This window comes from Tetrahymena thermophila, assembly GCF_000189635.1.
Source record: "Tetrahymena thermophila SB210 genomic scaffold scf_8254284, whole genome shotgun sequence".
NCBI classification, from domain to species: Eukaryota; Ciliophora; class Oligohymenophorea; order Hymenostomatida; family Tetrahymenidae; genus Tetrahymena; species Tetrahymena thermophila.
In genome coordinates this window covers 118,866-144,361 of record NW_002476121.1, presented here as the reverse complement: position 1 = coordinate 144,361, position 25,496 = coordinate 118,866, and the positions used below count along the sequence as shown (strand labels likewise).

The following is a 25,496-nucleotide window of genomic DNA, read 5'->3' as shown; positions in this document are numbered from 1 at the left end:
TTTAAAAAAATAATTTCTTTTTGTGTATTTTGTAATGAAATAACTTTTTGTAATTAGGAGAACAGATAAGACTACCATTTATAATGATTTTAGCATATCTTTGAATTTTACATAATAGAATATTGAAGTACGACCAAATAAGAATTTTTAATTAACATTAAATATAAAATTCAAATCATTTTCTTATAAATATCAATTAATAAACTTAAATCAAGTAGTTAATAAATTTATAAAAACAGAGAAGTTAGCTATCATACTAAAAATAAAGATATACTATGTATTACGATTATTAACAAAAACTAACTTATACGGAATAATAAAGAAGGAAAATAAAAGAGTACTTCGATAAGCATGAATTCTAAAATCTAAGGTAGTACAATAAAGTTTCAGATTACGATCTGCCAGTTTTTCCAAAAACAGTAATCCGCTAAATTCTTTCATCGATGAGAAATGAAGATGGATATTAATGCTATATGCTTATGGGGTTTATGAATAAATTTATATAAGAAAAAATAAATAAACTAAGCGAACTTAAATATTTAGATGAATAAAAATATGAAAAAGACAGATTTTGCGAGTTATCATATGGTACATATATTAATGCGATCAAATAAATGAAGTGGTTTCATGATAATGATTTTGATTTCAAAACAACCATGTATATTAGGGATTAAAAAGGTAATATAGTCCATAAAATGCCTAAAAAGTTATATTAATTTAAATCAAAATACTACCAAGGAGATCAAGAATTAAAAAATAATTCTTTTAGATACTACGAGAGTTTATTTTATGATGACGCATTAGGATATAAACATTTTCAAGAAATTAGAAATAATAGATTAGCATAAGAAAATTTGAAATTATAAGAAGGATTTGATAATGGAAAAAGTATATTAGAAGATGAATTTGAGAGAGAAGAAAGATTATATGAATTTGATTACCCTCATCACAATGAAACTGAATCTAATATCAAAGAAACACAAAAAGCTGAAATGATTTTTTAAGAAAAATTATTTCATGTTTACAGAATCTTATTTGGTAATCCAAGTTAATATACATTAAATCAAAGAAAAAAGCATTTTGTTTTGATGGTAACATATTTCCTTTATGACCCAAACGATAAGCTCCTGAATGAAAAGATGGTACCATATTATTGTATTTTCTCAGAACATTTAGAATATTAAACAATAATTGAACCTTTGGATAGCAGAAATTATTTAACCTACAGGGACCTAAATGAGTATCCTATATAGGCAACTTACAACAAGATGATATTTCAATTGGAAGAATTCCTGAAAAAAAATCCTGGCTTTGAAAATTCTTTTAATTTTTAATAAAACTACTCCATGCTTCTGTTTAAGACAAGGGCATATGATAAATGTATTGATTTTATAGTAAAGACAGGTATGCCAAAATTACCTAGTTCTATTTATTATAGTTTTAATAGTTAAAGTGAACATGATTGTTTAAGCTTTTCATTAAAAGAATTTTGGTATCCTTTATTTTAGAGAATAAATTGTGATCAATTAGAATATATGTCATATTAAGTTGCAAGAGCGGCCTTTGATAGAAATGAAGTACTTTAATTAAGATTTTATAATACATTGTACAATTTAGTCCACAATACTAATTAATCTGCAGAAATTGTTCATAAAGTTGGTAATGTAAGGTATACTCCAGACAGAGAAGAATTCATTTAGCATAATTGGAAAGCTATTGGAATCAATCCTAAATGCTCTTCAGCTCATAATAGTCTAGCTAAATTTTACATTGAAAAAAATAAACCTGAGTTATATTTATAGGTCATGGAATCTTTCTGCGAATTTAAGTCTAATGAATTACTATTATTAGAAGGTATTGAAAAATTTTTTAGTTAATTTTCTCTTTAACAACTATCTAAATGTGTGGCACTGTATAGGTAGTCTTCATATTTAACAATCCATAGAGGCATTAATAAACTTTTTGTTAATTTAAAATAAAAATTCAATCAGTAGTAACTCATAGGAGCATAGTAAAAACTTGATTTCTTTAAATGCAGATTTAAGTTAGAGACTACTTATTTGCAATATATATTATTATGTTTGGCATATAAGAAATAAATTTGCTAATTACTTATTTACAAGCAAGACTTTTAGCATTTTGATTTATCAATTGAATGAGAAAAAAGGTAATTAGTTAATGAATAAATTAATTATCTAGATTAATCAGTACTTTATTTTAAAATTGTAATCTAATTAATTGTCTAGATTAATTAGAACTTTATTTTATAATTATAATAAATTAAATTTATTGAAAAATATTTATAAAATGAATATTGATTGATATACTTATTGGTAATGTATCTTATGTAATTTAAACTATGTTTGTAACAAAAATGATGAATAGTGATTTTTTTTAATATTAATTAAATATTCAAATTAAAATTTTTTTTTGTTCAATCATTCAATTATTTTAGGCAAGTAATCCATTTTGAATAAACATATAGTTTGTTTAATAAATATTGTTTCAAGATTTTTTTTTTTTCCAGAATATATTATGATTACTTATTTGATATAAACAGTCATAAATTGAAGTATACCAATATGATGATACGTAATGCACATAAGCCTTCTTGAAGATTTTAATTTTTAAATCTAATAATATATAAAAATAGTGAATAATATTTCAATTTTCAAATAGAGTGTTATATAAAATAGCTGAAGATGTTTATAATATTTAATATAATTATTTTAATTAAATGAAAAAATTTATTTTTCTATATTATTCTTTATCAAAAAAGAATTTATTTTATTAAAAATTTTATGTTGGTTATAGATAAAAAATAGATTAGAACAAAGAAAAAAGTCTATTTCTTACTCATATTTATGAATTTTGCTAAATTCTGTAATAAGCATATTTATAAGCTTAATATAATTTTAATAGAAGTAATTCTTAGTGCTTGATTGATTGAAACGATGCTTTATTACTTTTATTAAGGAATATTTTAATTACTTTATTTGGATATGGCCTAGCATTCAAACTATACTAATAATATCTACCATTAATAATTTTACAAAATCATAACTTAAAAATTAAAGAATCTTACTTAAATTTAAATGAAAAATCACTTAAAATTGCCTATTTTTTTTATGATAATATTGGATATTTTTTCTATTTGATTAATTTTAGGAATAGATAGCTAGTTAAAAGATGAGATATCTTAAATAGTCTTTATAAAATTTAAATGCCTTCTATTTAACAATTATTATGCTTTTTCATATAAATAACTTACCTAAAACGAATATTTATTAAATTTGTTAACCCCTAATTTTGAATTATTTTTTCTTTTAGCATTATATATTTTTTACTGAAAATAGTAAATGAGGTTTGAAAAATATTAAACTAAAATTTAGTGTTGTTTTTGTTTTCATATTTTAAATAACTTACAACAAAAAAAATTATATAAATAAGTATAAACTTCAAAAGCAAGCAAAAAAAAATTTATAGAAATTGAAATTACATTATTTTACTTATAATTTTTTGGATTTATGGTGAAACTTTTATCTAAAAATATTGAAAAATCAATCTCCTATTTTTATATGGTCCATATAAAAAAATGATGAATAATACTTTTGATATTTTTTTAAAATTCATTTAAACAGTAAAAATTGTTCAAAAGAATCACCATAATTTAAATTGGAATAGTAAAATTAATAATTATGTAAAGGTATATAATAATTACTATATTAAATTACATTGAATATCACCGAATATTTATTATGAATAATTCCAAAAATTTTATAAGCTGAATTTGTCATAAACAATAATTTGAATAAAAATTAATCAAAATTAAATTTCTTATTATTATTAAAAATCGATTAAAAACAAATTAAATTTAAAGAAAAACTTTACTTTTTAGCAAACAGAAAAGCTAAAACAATATATTATCTTATTTTTTATATTAAGCAAAACCTTTTGCTGAATGAGTAACCAAAATATTAATAAAATTCATTTACATAATGATATTGCAGCTAACCATTAACAATAGCATCTTTATGGAGCTAGAGCTGATCCAATTTAAAGATTATCGTCTACTAATTAGCTCTGTATAGTCAACTGGTAGATTAGTTACTAAACTAACTATGGAGAAAGATTAGCGATTGTTGGTAACATTCATGAACTAGGAAATTGGAAAAAAGAAGAAGCTTTAAATTTACAATGGAATAACAACAATATTTGGAATGGATAGATTATAATAAATTTAAATGGATCTTCTAATGTTTAAAAAATCCTTGAGTATAAATACATATTGATAGATGAAAAAAATTAAAAAGTATAATGGGAAGAAGGCTAAAATAGATTTTATTACTATTCTTAGATATTAGCAGAGTCTTAAGAAAAAGAGAACATTCTATTTAGAAATTCCAAAATCTTTGATGATTAATTTAACTAATGCAATAATATTCTTAGATATTAGCATCCTCAATAAAGACTATAGTCTTAACTAAATACAGAATAAAGTAAAAAATGTACAAATTAAATATTTATTTATGATGTTTGGAATAAAAAATCTATCATTTTTAGGATAAAAGATATGATTTGTTAAAATTATGAAATTGATAATTAAAACATAGAAACAGGAAATAAAGAATAAAACTTAGAAAGTCATTAAAATTTAATATAAAATCCTCAATCTTTGGAAAATTAATATTAATATTCAAGAAATCTAATTCAAGAATGTTCCTCTTCACCATATTTTGACTCTTCTTCTGCTAAAATTTAAGAAGAATAAGGGGAAAAAAATTTAGAAAATTAAGAAATTAACAATTTAATACATAAGTAGAACAAAAACAAAAAGATTTACTATATAACAGGCAACCACAAGGAGCTTGGAAATTTAAGAAATCCTTAAAAAATGAATTATATTCCAGAAAATCAAAGCTGGGAGCTATAAATATTTGTTGATAGAAGCACTGAGTATATTCGCTATTTTTATATACAAAAAGAAGGAAATAATTAATTAGAATGGGAAAAAGGAAGCGGCCGCTTTATATATATGTAACCACTAAATGATGAATAAAATTTTAATGCCTCAGCTATAGGATCTTGTAAATAATCTTCAATTTAGTCTTCACATTCTTTGTCAGAAATTGATTTTGAAGATCTTAAAACTGAGCTTCTGATATAATCATAAAACAGAACAATAAATTCTAATTCTATCAATCACAAACTTATGATTGAGAGTATTTAAAATAATCAAGATAACAAACGAAATTTTTAATCTAAAAACAGTATAAATAAACGTCTTTAAGGGAAAATTCAAGTAAATACTCTCAATAAAGGAGTATTTTTATGCGAAAACAATGAAGTTTAATTAGATTTCTCTCTCTCATTTGATAGCATATTTGAATATCTTTATCTAGGACCATATATTTCTAATAATATAAGTGACATTAGGCAATTAAAAAAATTTGGAATTGATACTGTTCTAAGTCTTTAAACAGATGATGATATGCAAAGAAGATCTGTGGATATAAAATTATTGAAAGAATAATATAAAAAGAGTGGAATAGAATATTATAATATACCAATAAAAGATAAATCTTTTTAAGACTTTTATCATAAAGGTCTAAGCGCTGTAGAAAAACTAAATACTTTGCTTAAAAATTAAAAAAGAATTGTTTATTTACATTGTACTGGTGGTATTTCTAGAGCCCCTTAAACAGCTATATTATATTTAAGTCTTTATAAAAATTACTCTCTTAAAAATGCAATTAAATATGTTTGTTCTAAAAGAGAAGCTGCATTTCCTGACGAATAACTTATGCACTTAGTTTATAATAACGTTTTCGAAAATAGCTAAGGGTGAAAATCATACATACACTATATTTAATTTAATTTCAATTTAACCTTTTTGTAAATACATTATTATATTTTTCAAATAAATCGATTTATTTTAGAAAGAAGTAAAAAAATATAAATTCTTCTAAATAAAACAGTCCTTTTACAATACAATTCTGAAAATAATATCTACTTAACATAATAATTAAATGGATAAATTATAAAAAAAATTTTAATTTGATAATTATTTTAAAATATTCTTAGTACTTTATATTTTTATTTATATTATTTATTTGTTTATTATATTTTATTAGCAAATTTAGATTGCCATATAAAATATACATTTTTAAAAAATAAATTTTTATGTAGATAATTATAGATTAAAAAAGCGCTCGATGTAGGGATCGAACCTACGACCTTGCGGTTAACAGCCGCATGCTCTAACCAGCTGAGCTAATCGAGCGTTCATGATTATCCTATCTTCTCAAATTAAAAATTTAAAAAAAAAGAAATGAATTAAAATTGAAAAATTGACTGAATTTTATAAATTAATAATTACAAAAACAAATTTATAATATTATCAATTTAGTTTAATTAATTAATTAAAATAATGCAATTTTTTAATAAAATGTATGAATTAGTATAATGTCAAATTTCATTTTAAAGTATTTTGTTATCAGTATTTTTCTTCTCTCTTTGAAATATACTATTTTATCCTAATTTAATTAATATAAATTTATAAATACGAAAATATTTTCACTCAAAATAAAAAATTTACTTTTTGTAAATATGCTCTCATTAATTTAGTATGGGACTTAAGCTTTTTCATTTTCTAAATCATTGCAGGAGTTTGCTGATTTTAAAGTTTTTACTTCTCCACTATCTTTATGGATCAACTAAATAGGAAAGATGAACTATTCTTTGGTCTAATTCTTTTATGATCCTAAACCTTAAAAAAAAAATTTAATATTGATCAACTAAGATAAATATACTTAATTTTGGGGATGTAAAATTTGAGGTATCTGCACCTCCAAATTTAACTGTAAAATCTAAATTTTAAATTGTAGAACTATCTAAAAAAGATTCCTTCTGCTATTTGCCTACATATTAGTCATTATTTTTAACTTTAGGTGATTTAGTTAAGTATTTTGATTAAAAATTAATTTTTATTTCATCACTTTAAGTGTTTTAATCATTATCATCTCTTATTTATATATCTGTTAGATTTAATTATGATAATGAGCTATCATTTTTCTTAGTTTTTTCAGTTTGATGAATTACTGAATCTTACTAATAATTTGACATATCATTCTGTTAGATTTAAATATGATCATGCTCCAATTATGACTATTCTTCATTTATAGGGTCTTCCTAATGATTTTAAAAGACACTAGTTTACTTTCTTATAAAACTTAGAGGTTACAATACCTAAAAATTATTGTTGTTGTTTGTGATTTTCTAAAAAAATTAAAATTCTTAACTCTGGTCCTACCAATTTTATTAATCTTCATTATGTTATGTTCTAGAGCTTTAGCTACTTTTTGATTTTTTTAAATCAATTGCCACTTATTCTCGTAAAGTTTCTGTTTTATGATAATACTAACTCATATTTGAGTTAAATTTTCTAAGTTAAAGTGATTGAGGAAAATGCCTGCTGACTGTGATGTTATATCTTATATTAGGATTAGCCTTAATTGCTTCATCTAATCCAGCAATCACATTTAAATTGTATTTGCTAATGTTATTTGGGTTATCTTCTTAATTTTCTAAATCAGCATCATAAGGATTGTTTTAAGAGCTCTATTATTGTTAATTTGTAATAGACTTAGAAAAAAATCTTCTTTTACATCTTTTGAATATTTATTTTACTTAAAAGTAATACTTTTAAATAAGTACTTTATATTCATAAACTATTCTTTGTCCTATCCAATAAAAAAATAGCAAATTAAATATGGCCATTACTATCAAGCTGATAACAACCTGATATGGATCAGGATTGTTATTTATAAATAGCCCAATTAAAATAGTGAGTACAGCTATTTTGCAAGACAACTAATCTAAATAATTATTATCTAAAACATTAAAAGGCTTGACTTTATCAGAAATCTACTGATAAATAATGATTATAAATATTACAATAAATCCTTTTACAGTAATATCCTTATAGTAAAAATTTATCACCATGATTGTCAATATTTTTTTATACATTTTAGCAAATTCCCAATAGTATTTGGATTCTTTATATTCGCTATATAAATATCCCATTTGCAATAAAAAATTCTCTGATTTAAGCCTTGTTTTATTTCTTCTTAAAGACAGGAATAGAAATGCCGGCACGATAATTAAAAATAAGAAAAAGAGAGAAAGCCCTATAGTATATGAGTATTTCTTATAATCTTATGTATGGCAGAGATAAAGTAAATCTCCTAACAAATAGTCTTTATTACCTATTTATCTGCAAGCTATTACACTTACTGTTCTCTCAATCATGTCTGGTTAAAGATATAAAAAGAGAAATATTATTGATGAAGTGAGAATATATTTTTTAGGTTTTTGTTTCTTTAAAAACATATAAAAAAAGTAGAGAAGCATTGATAAAGCAAAGTATACAGCAGGAACAATACAAGCTATTATTAGTCTAAAATAAACATAAGGTATTCCTGTACTCCAATCTTTTACCCAGCAGTCTAAAGTATTCACAGCATGGTCAACAGGGCGACTTATAGTTTAAGGCAAATTTATTAAAGGTAGTGGAATGTTAATTTAAAAATTTTTTATTATAACTACCAGCTAGAAGTAGTTCATTAAAATTTTTAAGTAAACGCTTAAATTTTTATTTAACTCTTCTTCTTTGGTAGCCATTTAAGAAGAAGTATCTGTCCTTTTCTACATTTAAGATTTGTAGTATCTACTCTTAGCCTTTCTGTAAGTAATGTCTGAAGTGAGTACAACGTATTACTAAAACAAAAGTGCTAAGTTTGTAAAAATCACAATTATTATATTTGTTACTTGACCGTTGCAAGGAGAACAATTATATACACCAGTTCTGGTATAACTATTTCCGTTTATAACTCCGAATAACTAAATTTTAAAATAATTATATTTGAGTTATGAGTGATATGATACAACTCTATTAAAAAAATATATAAATTAAAAACAGAAAAAGATTACATCACACTCTTCACAAAGAGGACCAATATGTCCTTCTAAACATAGTTAATTACCTGCAGTACCTCCTATACAATTATTGTAATTATTGTCGCAGCTAACTACAATGCTTGAGTATTAATTTTCTCTCCAATAACCACTTTAAATAAGCATTTATGAGCCTCCTGGGCAAGTAGCACCATCAGGACAATTATAACACTTAGTAAAGTCAAATGTAAAAGTATTAGAACTACAAGCTTAACAAATTTAATATTTCCCTATTGTAGATAATTTAATTTAACCCATATTGCAATCAACTACATCCAAAAAAATTGTAAAATTTGCAGTTAAATTAGTAAATACAGTGTAATTCAAATTAACTATGTAGTGATTAACATTTAGTTAAGCAGGAGCATTTGGAATTGCTATATATTAAAGTTAGTCAAAAGTAAAAGTAAAATCTGTACAGTTTTAATCAACTTGGTCTTACCCCTAAATATAGTAATAGTCAGTTTTGTTTTTATGAAATATTGGATCTATTTCAATATTAAGTTAATTGTAATCACTGATAGTATAAAATAATTAATCAATGCAAAATTTTACAACTTCATATTTATTATCTAAAACCTTAAATGACAATTTAGGCAAAGTCATCCCGCTTGTAATATTACTTAGGTGAAGATATTGTTTATCATTATTATACTAATAGCTATATTATTTAAGGATATCACTTTCTACTAATTATATAAAAGTAGGATATTAAAATCCCTAACTACCATAGTATTTTACACTATTCTAATCAAAAGTACAATAGTTTTCGTATACTTTCATCCCTTAAATGAAATATCCACCTCCAATAATTGCATAATTTTAGTTAAAAGAAACTCTTGTCAAATTTAAAGATTGTGATTTATTTTAAGCGTTTGAATTGATGTAGAGTCCTCCTCCTTAGTAAGACATAGACTAAGTTATATTTATATCTTCAAATTAAATTAGAGTAGTTGACTTTTTTAAAATATTAAAAATATATTATTTTTTTTCAAATAACTATAAATATTAGAATTAATTAAATTACATTTTTCATTACATCATTGCTAAGAATAAGGGAAATAGCTGATGTTATAATTTATGATTATTAACTTTATTATTACATCCCAATCTGTAAGAAATTTGAGAATTTTATAGTGCAAAATTTTTGAGGATTTTAAATTGCTACAGCTCCACCCTAAATAAATAAATTTAAATTTGATAAATTATAAAAATTACAAAATAAAATTACTATTAGATTAGTGAAACTTGAATTAGTTATTAACACTGAGACAGTATTCAAATTAATGGCGTTTATAGGTATTGCTTAATTTAATGTGGAGTAAATATTTTAAAATTATAGCTAAAAAGCAATAAAAGTATTAATATAATTTTTTAAACTAGATGATGAAATTGATATTAAAGCTCCATTCCCAGAATCATATTAAAAGTAAGAGCTATTAGTTACCTAGAAGTATTTCAATTCTAGATCAGTATTAGTTGAAATTAAGCCCTTATTTGAGAAGTAAATATTTTAAATAACAGAATTAGATATAATTGCTTTATTTGAGTTATCTTAATCTAGCAACAAAGGTGAAGTTCTCTAAATTAAACTAGACATTTCTAGTCCTGTAATATTCAATAAAGAATTCTACAAATTGAATAGACATCCGTCTTAATATGAGTCATCTTAAAGAATTTCTTATGAAATTTGCTCTCTTCCATAATATACAATTTTTTCTGCTTATATTTAACAATCTTGCAAATAAAAAATGCTAACATCACTTATTCCAGTGATGTTAGTAAATTTTACATTTTTCAATACAACTTCCATAGAATTACCCCTATAAATTTTATACAATTAAAAATATTAATTCCCATTAAAATTTTTTTTAATTTACAAATTCGTTGGAGAGTCTTTTGTTAGAAAAATAGCTCTTGATGATTCAGTATTAGTTGATTTTATATTAGTGAAATTGCTATTGTAAATATTAAGCTATTCTTTAACACTAAGGCTTATGATGTGAATAATACTTGAATCGTTTGAAATACTGTTTTAAAAATCACAGTCAAATATCGATATAGATAAAACTACTTGTGTAAGAGATGTGACATATATAAATCCACCTAGAGATGCATTACTGTCACTAAAAGAACTGTTATTTATTTTTAGGTATTAGACATTCACTTTCATCATACCACCAAGGACTAAACTTTATTAGCTCTCTTTTTCTGATAAAGGTTTGTATTTTTATTTTTAAAACTTGCATTAGAAAATAGAGAGATTTTAAGCATTGATACTTAAATGTGATAGTATCGTAGTTGTCATAACGTTTAAAAATTTACTATTTTATATATTTACAGAAGAAGTAAAACTATCAATATATATCCCAGCAGTAGATAACGCTACTAAATCAGAAACGGCTCTTACAGTGTTATCTGAAAGAATCAAACCAGAAAGTAAAATATTACCTTCTTGTTAGTTAGAAATATACATAATGTTAGCACTCAATTAAATTTGTTGTATTTACTAGATTAAATTATTAGTAAAATTTGAATTGGTTAAACTCAAAACTATATCTTGATAATCCTAGTTATATAAGCTAAATAAATTGATTCCATTTGAGAATTAATTCTTAATGACTAATTAATCTATAGTTGTATTTTAAATTTAGAAAAATTTTAAACAAGCTCCGTTTTCTACAGTTTAATTTAAGATATCGTTTATGCACTCAAGCCTCTGAATCGTTACATTTTAAGTGTTAGCTGTTTTAATAAAATTAGTTCCTTATTAATTGTAGAAATAAGAATTTCTTATATTTAATCCAGAAAAGTTATTGATAAATATATATGTTTAAAAGTATGATTTAGATGTATCTAGCAAGTTAGTTTACAGATGGATGTTATTTTAAATCATAAGATCTTCTATTTTTATATAATTAGACTGATTTCCACTTGAATAAAGCTGCAAATCTAAAAAGAAAAACTTTAGATTTGAATAGTAAATGGTGTTTTCTAAAATTTTTATATTTTAAAACTGATTTTAAGAGTCAATTAGAGATTATATCGAATCATCATTGATAGGATAAGAATTGAAAAGCGAAACATCATTACAGAAGACATTTTTATAGATATTTACTTTAGTTACAGAAAAAGTCATTGATAGGAATATAGGTAGGCTGTAAATTGTATTAGTATTCTAGCATGTGTTATCTTAAATAAACAAATTATTTATTTTTAATTAAGAAGGGCTTTTATTATTTATGATGATCATACCGTCTAGCTACGAGCTTGTAATATTTAAAGTATCAAATACAATTTCCTTTTTTTATTTGTGTTGTTAATATAGGTAGCATAATTTAAATTAATAAATTTACATTTTATTGATTACCAGTAAAGCTGAATAACTCTTAATAACTGGCAGGGTTGAATAATGAAATGTTTTGAATGGTAATATCTTACAATAAAGCTTTGCTATTCTAAAATAAAATTGTACAAGGAATCAACTTAACACTTCCATCTTATAAGGTCATTACTGATTTAGCAAATGAATTTTTTAAATTTAATGATTGGATATTTGCAAATATTAAATTGCATTAAAAGTCCATGAACAACGATGAATCAGTAGGGGCTTAAATCCTTAGATCAAAATTTTTGATTTAAAAATACTGATAATTTTAAATAATCATATTATTAGCCAAGTTAATAATAGATAATTAATTCTACTATAAAGATTAAAAACTAATCTACACAATCGTATTTTTTTCAAAGCTAGCAAAATATTCCTGTCTTAAAGATAATTAATTTTATCCCTAAATATTTATTTCAACTTAAATACTATTTAAAGAAGAAATTTGAGAGAACATGTTAATGATTGTATTTATCTACATTATTAAAATAAAAAAATTTATAAAAAGATATATATGAAAAATACTAACATACTTCTAGGCTGCTAAAAAGAAACATATTTGAAGATAAGAAAGGATTATTAGAGGAACCAATTCCATAACTACTTAAATTTTATAATTAATCACTTACTTAAAAATTGTATTATTTAAAGCATGAATTGATGCAAGAATCTAAGGAATAGTTTACACAAGGTGTAAGATTCAATTTACTTAATCTATCATTCATAAAAATGTATAAAATATTTGATGGAATCAGCAGAATGTTCACAATTTTATTTGTATCATATAGCAATATAGGATAGTATTTATTTTATATATTATTTGTTGGGGATAAGACAACGTTTAAGTCTATTAAATTTAGCATAGAGTAATCTTATAAAGTAATTAGTATCCTATTATTATTGATATTGAGATATTAGAAAGACATTAATTGAGAATTAGGTTTATTAACTAAAATAGTTTGTGCAGAATTTTTATAAACTTAAATTAATGTTAATCCTTAACTGCAATCTACTAAAAGAGAATCTTCTTCTTAGATGTATTATGGAGAGAGAAGTGGTGAGTTTTAGCAATTTTGAATGTTATCTAATTATAAAGTTTAAATTTTTATTTACTAAAAATTAATAATGAATAATTATTTTAATTTACAGAAGTCATTTTATATCAAAGTTTTAGTGATGATGTTCCATCTTAAATATTAACCAGATGAAAGGAATCCTATTATTTCTTTTTATTTTTAAGAGTAAAATACGCTTTAGAAAAGTTAACTCTTGGAGTTTGCAGGATTGTTTAAGACATAATATTATACAGTATTCATATCACCAGTAGAAAATGAAACACATTCAATCTAAAAATTTTTTAATTAAATATTGTAAAAATATGATGATAAAAAATTAATTAATTATTGATTTATTACTCCATAATTTTATTTTGTAATATCATTTTAGTAGACATTCGGATATCTACTATATATAGCAAAGCAAACATTATAGCTCCCATTAATGTAAAAAGCAGATATTTATATATTAGGATCACTTTTTGTGAAGTCTAATACAGTTTAACTGTTATTACTAACTTCCCATTCCCCAATTATAACCTATAAAATAAGTGTTTAATTTATTCAATAATGACTTTATAATAAATACATTTTATGTAGGGTCAAATATTCTGAGCTTCTTTCCTTAGTTATTTTATGCTCTTAAGAGGTATTATGAGTTTGCTCCTTAAACCTTAATTAGATCACCTAAGCTAAAGTAATGATCAGTTAAAAGAAATTGAGATTGAATTTTAAAAGAGATATCATAGAGATTTAAATAATAAGCCATCTAATAAGCTAATGGTTAAGATGGATCATTATTTTGTTAAATTAATAAGTTTTTTTATTATAATGAAACGATCTTTTAATTTTGCCCTACCCAACTTGCTTGAGTTCTCATATCAAACTACTCAACTATATTTACAATTTTTACAATATTTTTTAATTTTTAAAAAATCAAAATAAATACCTTGAAAACTTTAAGGAATCTGCTACAATTAAGTTACTAAGTTATCTAAACTAAATAGCCTAATTTTATTATTTGCAAAATCATCATAAACAAAAAGAATATTTTGCTAATAAAATATGTCTATTTTTATAAGATAGTTTTAGTTTGCATTCACAAGTAAGTTGCTATTTGTGTAGCCTGTTATAAATAGATTTTAATCAAGTTATAACTAACTAGCCCATACTTATCCCAAATAATACGAGCTAGCTGAAGTTTCATTAAAATTTCTTTTTAAGGTATAAATTATGTATGATATCTATCCTTATTTGAAGTAAAATATTTGATCTATGATTATCCCTTACTGATTGCTTAAAGCTATATTAGAAAATTAACTTGAATATCTGAAATTTAATTTTTATAAAAATATGTAATAAGATTCACTAAAAATGTATACCTATTGTTCTAACGTAATGCTATTGCTAAGTTGCATAGTCCTGTAAATTCCATATATCCAGATTAGCTGATTAAGAAATTACACTAGCAAAACAATAAGAACCAGGTATAAAAAATGTGTCAGCTATGTACTAACCATTATTTTTTATTATACTCAAATCATCTAATTCGTAAATAAATAGTAAAAATTAACTTTTTATAAATGTTTAATTTACTTCCAACAAGCTAAACAAAGCTAGTCCCTGTTAAATCAGAAACAAAAACAATATTTTATACATTAAATTGAATAATTTGTTAACCATTAGGTAAACCTAGTAAAGCTATTTGCTAAGGCTATTCTGAAAAATAATGATATATATTTTAATAATTTTATTCAGTAAAACCCATCCTAAGAAAATTAACAATTTGAATTTTGTTATCATCTAACTAGTTGATTAATTTCATTTGATAAGAGTTTATCAAATAAATAATACCTTGATTTATTAATATCTAACTTCCTAAATTCGTTTATACTTTTTATTTTAATTACAGCTGAGGTATATCATAAAACAGAAGGAATTTAGTTGTACTTACTATTATTTAGCTATTCAAAGTATTATATTAAACTCCTTTAACATTATTCTAGTCTATTAGTAGAATATTTATCACTTTTAATCATATTTTAAAAGTAATTTACTTTTGATTGTGCCCATTAATTTGTTCTACTAAATCTCGTAGAAGAAAATCGTACTTTAAAATTCTTAATCTAAAGATAAAAATCCATTGAATGCCATCACTAATAAATTAGTATTTTCTATTATAAAAGAGTCTATAAGTTTCATGTTATTGTTTACTAGTGCTATTCGTTATATTTATAGTTTAATTTAATTTTAGATTATTAAAATAAAAAGGATAGTCTTTATTTAAAGAGTAATATTATCAAATAATTTAAATAAGGTAGTAATAAATGAGAGATTGAGGAATAATATACGCGATATGCTCTAAAATTAGCTGCATAAACCTTGTGTTTATTAAAAAGATTTGGATGCTAGATAAAAAAATATGAAAATCCAAGCAAATAACATGGATTATTAATTGAAAAGTGCAAATTAATTAGTATCTATTTTTTTTTGTTACTTAATTAAGTATTAATCTTATTATTGTAAACTTTTTTATGATCAAATTCAATTAATTAATTCCTAAACTAGATGTTTTTTTTTAATTCAATAAGTATTTTTAATTCCAAATAGTATTAGTAAGAGTTGTATAATGGAAAATGGTTGCCTTATATTAATCTTTGTTAAATATTAAAATTATTAAGCTGCTAATTAATAAATATACTTAATTTCTTTAATAACAAATAAAAAACCATGTTGTATTCATTTCAGGATTTTGAATTCAACATAAGTTAAATATATTAGTGTTTGATTATAATAAAAGCGATAGTTATTTATATCCCATATAAATTTTTTAAACAAATTTATGATAAAATCACTAAGTCCTTGAAACATAAAATGCAATTTGAATGATATTTTTACTTTGAAAAATAAGTTCATTATTTATTAATTGATACAAATTGGTATAAAATACAATAAAAATTTTTAAAATAATTTTTTTTTCATAAATTATCATAGTTAAATAAAATATTTGTTTTAATTAAAAAAATAATATCAAAAAATTTAGCTCTTTCATTTATTGTTTCCATTTTAGACTTTAGCAATAACTTTCCTCATAGTTTAATAGCTCATTCCCAATTATTTTGCTAAATTTGAAGCATCTTTGAGAGAAGATTTTTTGATTATTTCAAGCTCTTGCAAAGTTAACTCTTTGAATGTTTTTCCTATTTTCTTTTTCCTCTTTTCCTTATTCATTTTTTAAATTTTATTAGGTGATTTAACTTTCTAAGATATAAGCTCAGATTATTTTTCAGTAGACGTGTTTTAATTAGAAATATTATTATTTGATTGACTTTTTAACTCAAAAATATCAACCATTCTTAATTTGATTGGTGAGTCTTTTGGACTTGATGCATTTTCAGCTTAGTTAGAAATATCACTGATATCTTTTTCTTTAGATTTATTTTTGTCCAAAATAACTTTTTCATCATTTACTTGAGTATGAGATTTATTTAACTTTCCCGTTTGTATTAACTTTTCTAATATTTAACTTTCTTCTTCTTCTATTATCAAATCTTAATATCTGAATTCTTTATTTTCGTTAAGGTTACTTTGTAAATCCATGTATTCTTATTTGTTTTCATCTTTATTTTTAATCTAATTTTAATTACTTGTATTGTTTAACAGAACTTATGTTTCATTTATAAGTTAGCTCTCCTCTTTTATTTTAAATAATTCTTAAGAAATCTAAAAATTTTAATCATTAATATTTTAATTATCATCAACATGAGTTATTTTATTTTATTCTAATTATTATTTTACATATTCATCTTCATAATTTAGTTAATTGCTTACATTTTTTTAAACATTTTCAAAGTTATTATTTTCAAAATTTAATTAAATATTCTCAAACAAATTATTATCTATTAATTCCCTTGCTTTGACTTCATCTATTATTGTGGTATTATAATCATTTTATACATAGCTTAACTTTTCATTTTTCTGTTATTCTTATTCAGAGTTGTTCATTTAAATATTTTGATAATTCAATTATTCTAATTAAAATTATTCAATCTTGCAATTAAATTATTAGGGAAAAGGAGAATTTATGAATGAGTATGGTTAAAAGTTACTAAATTTATCTTAAAATTAAATTTGTAAGGGGCTTTAGAGTTAAAAATTATTTTCTTCTACCTTTAGCTATTTTATCTTACTACTATCAACCTTATGATTTAGTAAATTATTTTCATTTTATTCAAACTATTCTTATTCAATTTTATTAAACTCTTAAACTAATCTATTTTATTGTTGCTATATTTTAGTAAATAAAATTATTTTAAATAACAATGATTAAATTTTATTTTTTACTTCGCTTGATTTAATTTCGGTGTTATTATTATGATTCTAAAAATAGCTTTCCTCTATTTGCATCTTATCTTAATTGAGCTAACTTTGCTAACTAACTTCATTTGAATCAGTAGTTTCAACTTGTTCAGAGCAAATAGCTTGATTAAGCTACTCATTTTAATTGTGTATATCTTTAGAGCTTTCTTTCAAATTTTAATTTTAACTTTAAACTTAATAGTTTTCGTTTTTTATGCTCTATTAAGCATCTTATTAACTTTGATCCAGATTTACTTGATTCCTTCTTTTTCTAAACCCTCCTCTTTTTTTTTTTATCTTTTAATCACTAGCATTTTATTACTTTTAAGAATTATTATCTTACCCTTCTAATTTAATTTATTTATTGCCATTTAATTTTTCATCTTATTATTCATTTTCACCTTAGCTCTCATAATTTTAAGATTAAAGTTTTCGAGATTAAACTTTCTAATTACCTTTAATTTTATTTCTGCATTTTGTGATAGATTATTCATATTTATTTAAGATTTTAATTTATTCTTCACTCAAAGTATGATGGAAAATACATTTTTCTTATATATCTTCAAAATAACCTTACTTTAAATCTTCAAAATTCCAAGTTTCTTTAATTGATTTAAAAAACTCAAGACACTTCTACTAGTTTTTTGAAATAATTTTATCAACCTCTTCACAATTAAAATCTAAATTATTTTATTGAGAGTCTTTTATTTCTTCTTCTCCTTAATTAATAAACTTTTGTGGTCCTATTTCAATAATAAAACTATCTTTTTATAATTTAGTTAGGTCCTCATTAATATTCTTATTTTTAGTATTAGTTAAATCATTTAAATTTGAGTATAGCTACAAACTTGAGTCTTTGTCCTAAATAAAATTTGAATTAATTTTAAAAATAAATTTAATTAAGTAATTACTGTTAATAAATAATTTTAATTATTTGAGATTTAATTAATTTCCTTCAAATTAATCTATTCAATTTTTTTATTTGTTTAAGGTTAAGAAAGCATTTTTGTCATATTATGCCTTTTTATCCAATCTAACTCAAGCAATTTAAACATAGTACCAATATCTAGTATATCTGAAAATTGATAGCTTTATTCTTCATTTTGCAATGTTTTACTCATAGTTATTGCCTGCATAATCTTATCAAACTAATTTTGCATCATATAATTATAATTTCTATATTTATAAATTTAATTTATTAGTTCATCTGATACTTTATTAAATTTCTTTATCCTTGACTACCGTGAAAAGTAATATGTTATAATAAAATCTCCTTATTATTTATCTAAAAGTTCTCTAGCAAACTCTGAGTTGAGTAACTATAACAAATCATATACATTTTATATGATTTCTTTTTCACACAATAGCTACTGCTTTACATATTCAAATAAGTTGTCCATGCAAATTACTTCAAATTTACTCTTAAAAAATATATTATTATTTCAGTAATAAATAAATATATTTATTTATCTAAAAAAAATATATATATAAATACTTAACACCTACTTTTTTTAATGAGTACTTCTAATATATAGTAGATAACAATATATAGTGTGTCATCGTTTAAAAATTTTTTTAAATTTATACAAAATTTATGTAAAAGAGACACAATTTAATTTATTAAATTTTCAGTGATTAAATATATTTATCCTACTTTTAATTTGATTTACCATTTGATTTAAATACTTTGAAAATAAATTATTAGCAAAATATAAATTAAATAATATGCAAAAAAATAAAAGATAGTATATATATGATCATAATTTCTAAAAAAATAAATTAAAATTATTAGCAGTATACCAACTAATTCAAACAATAAGGGTAAGATACTCTATTACATTCCATTGCCAAATCATAATCATAAATAATATTTTATTGCTATGTTTAGAATTTTAGTATTAAAATTTTTAATTGTTAAAAAGTACCTTTTTATGAGATTTAAGAAAGATAATTAATTATCAAGATTGAATAAAAGTCAGTTGATATTTAATAATTAAATTAATAATCCATTTGAATTTTTTTTGCTTTATGTTAATAGGCATATTATAATAAATGTACTTCTAAGTAAATTTAGTGTGTTAGTTTTTTATAGCAAAAACTATATGATATTAGAATGAATTTTTAGTGATTAGTCATTATTTTCTTTGAGATTTCATTTTATTTAAAGCAGAATTTAATTAAAAATCAAATAATTAATAAATTATTTAACTAATTTTTCAATTTTTTTTTCTTTCAATTATTCTTTCATTTTTCTTGATATTTTATTATTGTAAAATTAGAAATAAATATTTATAGTTAAAAACAATTAATTTTCATTCATTTAATAAACTATTAACACATTTTTGATAAATAAAATCAAGGATAATATTAACTTTAATTATCAAAACCAAAATGGATATTTTTAAAAATTATGAAAGTCTCTGGAAGAGCATTATAAGACCTACCAGATAAACTTATAATACCTCTGATTTAGGTAATCAATTTAATAAAATAATTTTGAAGGAATTACCTAAGTTTTTTGTTTATTCAGTAAGTAGTTTAGTAGCATACAACTACTACTTTACTTTCAATATGATTGTTAATCATTATAAACTAATCCTAAATTAACACTCAATTAACTTCATTATATATTGCTATATTGAAATACTAATATTTATTTTATAAAAAGGTCCTTAAATTACGCTTACATAAGAGAGTAGAGAGAAAGTAAAAAGATAGGACTTTGAGTTGAAAAATAAATTAGGATTAACTCTTAAATGTAGTTATTATGAATTTATTTAGAGAAATACTCCTTAACCATGTGTAGTTTATCTACACTGTAATAGCGGTAGTCGTTTAGAAGGTTAATTATATGTAGATTACTTAATTAATAAAGGTATATCAGTATGCATTTTTGATTTCGCTGGAAGCGGGCAGTCTGAAGGCGAGTATATATCTCTTGGATATTATGAGTTAGGAGATGTAGAAATAGTCGTTAATTATTTAAAACAAAACTGGCAAATATCTAAAATAGGAATTTGGGGTCGTTCAATGGGCGCAGTTACAGGTATTAAAACCTTTTAATTTATAAACTTAAATTAACTAACAGCAGGACAATTATGTTATTGATTTAACCTTTAATACATAAAATTCAAATAGTAGCAAGTGTAATAATATTTGAATTAAGTTTTTCAAAAAACTGATTGAAATCAAAAAAATAACTAAATTTACTTTAATATATTTGTTAATTAACCACTCTATTTTCTCAGTTTTTTAAAAAAATTTATTAAAATGAATTTAGGACTGATGTATATATAAAATAACTCATCTATCATTTGTGGTTGTTTTGATTCTCCTTTTTCTAATTTCATGAAACTTGCATCTGAAATTGGAGCCATGAAAACTGGTCTTCCTAAATTTTTAATCAAAGGTGCACTAAGTCTTATTTAATCAACAATCTTAGAAAAAGCAAAATTTAATATTGAAGAATTAGATGTACTAAAAAATTTAGAAAAGGCTTCTATTCCCTGCTTGTTTGTTGCTAGTAAATAAGATAGTTTTGTAAAATCTCATCATACTGAAAAAATTCAAAAGAACTATAAAGGAGAGAACAAGCTTTTGTATTTTGACGGAGATCACCACGAGTAGCGTCCAGTCAAATTAGTAAAGCAATGTTGCGATTTTTTTGAATAAAACCTTATAAAAAACACAACAAGTGATATTCCAAATTAAATAAAACTATAAGAAACAACCGCAGCTCAATAGCTGAATCAATAATAATTTGATTAATCTTCTCCATTATAAGGAAAAACAAGTTCAACTTAATCTCACTAACAATTATAATAAAATAATACCTTTAATTAGCAGTAAGCTCTTTAGAGGTCAAGGATTAAAAGTGTGTAAGCTCCCAATTTAGTGAATCACCTTTAGTCTTCAGTTGAAAGAGGTAACAACTCCAATAATAACCTCGATTTCTACAATAGTGTCAAAGAATAAAAGAGCAACTAATATGTATAGCAAGTACCTTCAAGCTAGCCTCTTATATAAATACCTAGTAATAATAACATAGTTAACCAAACAATCCATCATGCTCATTCACGCTCCTCTACTCCAAATATATAGATAAATCTTGAAAGAAAATTTAATAATGTTATAAGTTCTGAATAAAAAACTTCAGGTCCTGCTGCTCCTATGATTCCATAAACGGCAATAAGTGCTTTTGAAAATAAATAAGTTGCAACTTTTGCCTATAAAAACTTCGACTAAAAAAATAGCAGCAGAATCAATTCTCTTCATTAAACTAATGTTAGTAGCAACTCCAATAACTCAAATGGCAACATATTTAATTTTAATTAGCCAACTTAAACAACAAACAATCCTTTAAATATTGTTTTACTTTAAGATAATAACAATACTCCTTCCTAGTAGTAATTCATAAGCAACTAGCTTTAAAGCAACTAAGCTGAATAAAGCACAAATAACAATTCTTAGCAAAACAGCACTTAACATTAATAACAAAGAAGTTTTACAGTTTTTGGCTAATAGCAACATATAAATATTTTAGGAAATATTACAAACAATTCTTTTTATGGAAGAGAAAGGTCTAACACTAGCTTCACGGGTGCTCTCGATTTCTACAAAGAAATCTCAAACGCTTCAAATAATTAAAATAGTGCAAGTAATTCAAATATCAAGAATATTCAAAATTAAGCTCCATAAACTCCATTAAATAATAATCAGAATATAAATTGTGATACTTCGATAGATTTTGGACAAAGTAAAATTGGAAGCACTCTTAACTCTGCTACACCTTCTTGCAATTCTTTAGCTAGATAACAAAATATTTAAAATAATATCTTTAGATAATCAAGCAGTCCTCATGGAGGTAATTTGCAATAATAACAATTCTAGTAATAATAAATGCAATAAGCTAACCTTTCAAATAATAAAAGCAGTAATTAATATAATCTATATAAATCATAAAGCTTAAATGTAAACGAAAACTTAGTCACAGGGGCAAGTAACTAAGGAGAGAATTCTATTATTGTAAAATCAATTCCTATAAATTACGGAGTTTCAACTACAAATGGAACAATCAGCAACCATATGAAAAAAGACTCCAAAACTTAATTTGAAATGCTTTCATAACCTCAATCTGTTGAATCAAGCATTCATCCTTCAGAAGTGTAAAATAGGTTTAGGGCAACTACAATGGATATAATTTAACCTTAGCGTAACGAATATCAACAATAAATGAATGATTAATGCTTGACTCCTTAATCAAATACATTTACAACAAACAATATTACTTATAAAATAAATCGCCCACGCATTTAAAATAACATTTCAAACTAAATGAATCTATAAAATTTAAATGAATAAACTTATTAAAAGCAAAATATAGTAAAATAAAATTCTTTAGTCCCAGAAGAATTAAACAGCAATAATAATAGTATACCTGCAAGCAGTGGTAATACTACTACTATATTAAATAATTAAGGTTCTGGTATTAATTCTAGTTTCAATTAAAACAGAAATAACTAAATAATTAATTAAATGAATAACAATAATAAAAGCAGTATAAATGCAAATAATCACAGTATTGTTAGTTTGAATGAATAATAAACTACTACACTCGTTAGTCCAAGATAAACAAATAATATAAGTATCGTTGGTAGTGTGATGAATTTAAGTAGCAATAATTTATTAGCTAATATTGCAAATAACAGTTAAAATACAATTAACAATAACAATAATAGCAGTACATAGAATAATACACAAAGCTTTAACCATTATGTTAGAATTGGTTAACAAATGAATAAAGAATGCAAAAATGAAAATTCTAAAATTTCTAATGCTGAGGGTGACAATGAATCAATTATAAGCTGCGACTCTATTATTATCAATAAGAATTTATTGATTAACAATAGTTCAAGCAAAAAACCAGGAACTATGAATCACACTCCTGTAGTTTGTGTTACCACTCCGCATCACATGACAAAATCAACTAACAACAACCAATAGCAGTTACAAAATTCAGGTAGAAAAGTTTAGCAAAGCTTTTAATAAAATAATTCTAAAAATCTTAGCCAAAGTTCTTAAAAGTACTGTAACACTCTCCCTAGTAAAAATATAGATTCTTAAATTAATTAAGGAAATAACAACAAGTATGATGATTTTAATTGTTTTACACCTAGAAATAAGAAAAATAGTAATACCAACAATGGAACAAATCAAAAAAATGGAAGTGAAAAAGTCAATAGTGCTAGTAATTAAAAATCAAAATCGAACAAGAATAATAACTAATAAAACAGTTAAAATCCAACAGTCAATTAATTCTAAATATTAGCAAATAATAACATGACATCTTCTAATCGCAATACCAATACATAAATTCAGTCTAGTAACTCCAAAACATTTTCTAAGTAAAACACAAACAACATTCTACAATCAAATTAGAATGTTGAAAATAAAAATAAATAACAATCAGCTCAAAAAAACACAAATTCTACAGTAACAAATTAAACAGGTTAAACTTAAAACCCTTAAAATTCAAATTTTTAGTAAACATTTAGCCAAAACGATTACATTAATAAAGTCTCTCACCAAAAAAATCAAAGCAAATTTGATTTCAAGAATAAAAGAAGCGCCAATAATGTTCCAATTTAAAGAGTAAAATTTACAAAGAATGAAAACGTTTCACCATTTTAATAAGAAAACTATAACTCTGGTGGAATGTTTAAGAATATTACAAATGTCAAAGTAAACCTCTTTGATATAGATTGTAAATCCCCAACTAATAATTAGTAAGGTAATTGCTTTAATTAGACATAAATGAATAAATAAGATTAAAATTCAAACCAATAATATTTAGATAATTTTGTAACAGCTCCAAACTAACTACAATTCTAATAAAATGAAGATAAAAATAATGGTAATAGCAATAATTTGAGTAAAGATAAGCAAATTTGTAATAATAGCAAGCTTAACGAAACAGTTGAAATAAATAACTTAAGCAAACAATATGAGAATAAATTAAACTAAACTTTAAATGTATAAGAAGACTCAAAAAAGAACAGGTCTTCAACAACCCCAACCTTTAAACCAGATTTTATAAGAAACTTGTAAAATACAAAAGTTGTTCATATCCTTTCAAAGAACGAAGAAGTCATACAATAAAATTATATTCAATCCAAAATTGGATTTTCCCCTTTTAATTAATATTAAACCCCTAATGCATTATAAAATTAGGCATCACTAGCTTAGCAGAATAATATGTAGAACTATAATTTATAAAACTAATATTCAAACATTTATAACAATGCTAATTAAAATTAGTTTAAAAATGGATTCAATCTTTAATCTAATCAAATAAACAATATTGTCTATATGAATTAGTTTAAATGAGCTTTTGAATATTAAAATATTTGTTATATTAGTTTAAATCTATCTAAAGCTAAAATGATATAATTTTTATATTACTTACAAAAATAATCAAATTCTTTAATCAGAAATTACTAACATTTTTTTATCCAATAATTTTTATGTGAAAGCATAATTCTATTAATATAATATGTCTATGTAGAATATTTATTCCTGTTATAACACTTTGTACAGATGAAAAACACTTTTTAAAATAAAAAAATGGAATTTTTTTTTCGAGAAATTAAATTTAAAATGGTGCTTAAATAACTTTAAAT

The 25,496-nt window shown here is 22.9% G+C and overlaps 5 protein-coding genes across 5 annotated transcripts; 3 read left to right on the top strand and 2 right to left on the bottom strand. All coding sequences in view use genetic code 6, as the record gives it.

Moving 5' to 3' along the window:
- Positions 1-275: 275 nt before the first annotated feature.
- On the top strand, positions 276-2,159 carry TTHERM_00765180 (hypothetical protein; the record flags this gene model as incomplete). The annotated part of the gene is made up of 1 exon (XM_001025377.2): positions 276-2,159. The coding sequence occupies one exon, from the start codon at positions 276-278 to the stop codon at positions 2,157-2,159; it is 1,884 nt and encodes a 627-aa protein (XP_001025377.2).
- A 1,802-nt stretch (positions 2,160-3,961) lies between these two features.
- On the top strand, positions 3,962-5,848 carry TTHERM_00765170 (starch-binding domain protein; the record flags this gene model as incomplete). The annotated part of the gene is made up of 1 exon (XM_001025376.1): positions 3,962-5,848. One exon carries the CDS (start codon positions 3,962-3,964, stop codon positions 5,846-5,848), a length of 1,887 nt encoding a protein of 628 aa, XP_001025376.1.
- A 620-nt stretch (positions 5,849-6,468) lies between these two features.
- On the bottom strand, positions 6,469-15,660 carry TTHERM_00765150 (transmembrane protein, putative; the record flags this gene model as incomplete). The annotated part of the gene is made up of 16 exons (XM_001025375.2): positions 6,469-6,536; positions 6,599-6,769; positions 6,813-8,901; positions 8,992-9,972; positions 10,043-10,192; positions 10,247-10,838; positions 10,896-12,316; positions 12,372-12,878; positions 12,937-13,487; positions 13,551-13,749; positions 13,819-13,998; positions 14,048-14,352; positions 14,408-14,761; positions 14,841-15,002; positions 15,055-15,465; positions 15,516-15,660. The coding sequence occupies 16 exons, from the start codon at positions 15,658-15,660 to the stop codon at positions 6,469-6,471; spliced, it is 8,286 nt and encodes a 2,761-aa protein (XP_001025375.2).
- Positions 15,661-16,506: 846 nt separating this feature from the next.
- TTHERM_00765140 (hypothetical protein) lies at positions 16,507-19,217 on the bottom strand (the record flags this gene model as incomplete). The annotated part of the gene is made up of 3 exons (XM_001025374.4): positions 16,507-17,745; positions 17,803-18,678; positions 18,729-19,217. 3 exons carry the CDS (start codon positions 19,215-19,217, stop codon positions 16,507-16,509), a joined length of 2,604 nt encoding a protein of 867 aa, XP_001025374.4.
- A 991-nt stretch (positions 19,218-20,208) lies between these two features.
- TTHERM_00765130 (alpha/beta hydrolase family protein) lies at positions 20,209-25,203 on the top strand (the record flags this gene model as incomplete). The annotated part of the gene is made up of 3 exons (XM_001025373.2): positions 20,209-20,290; positions 20,486-20,863; positions 21,098-25,203. The coding sequence occupies 3 exons, from the start codon at positions 20,209-20,211 to the stop codon at positions 25,201-25,203; spliced, it is 4,566 nt and encodes a 1,521-aa protein (XP_001025373.2).
- Positions 25,204-25,496: the final 293 nt, after the last annotated feature.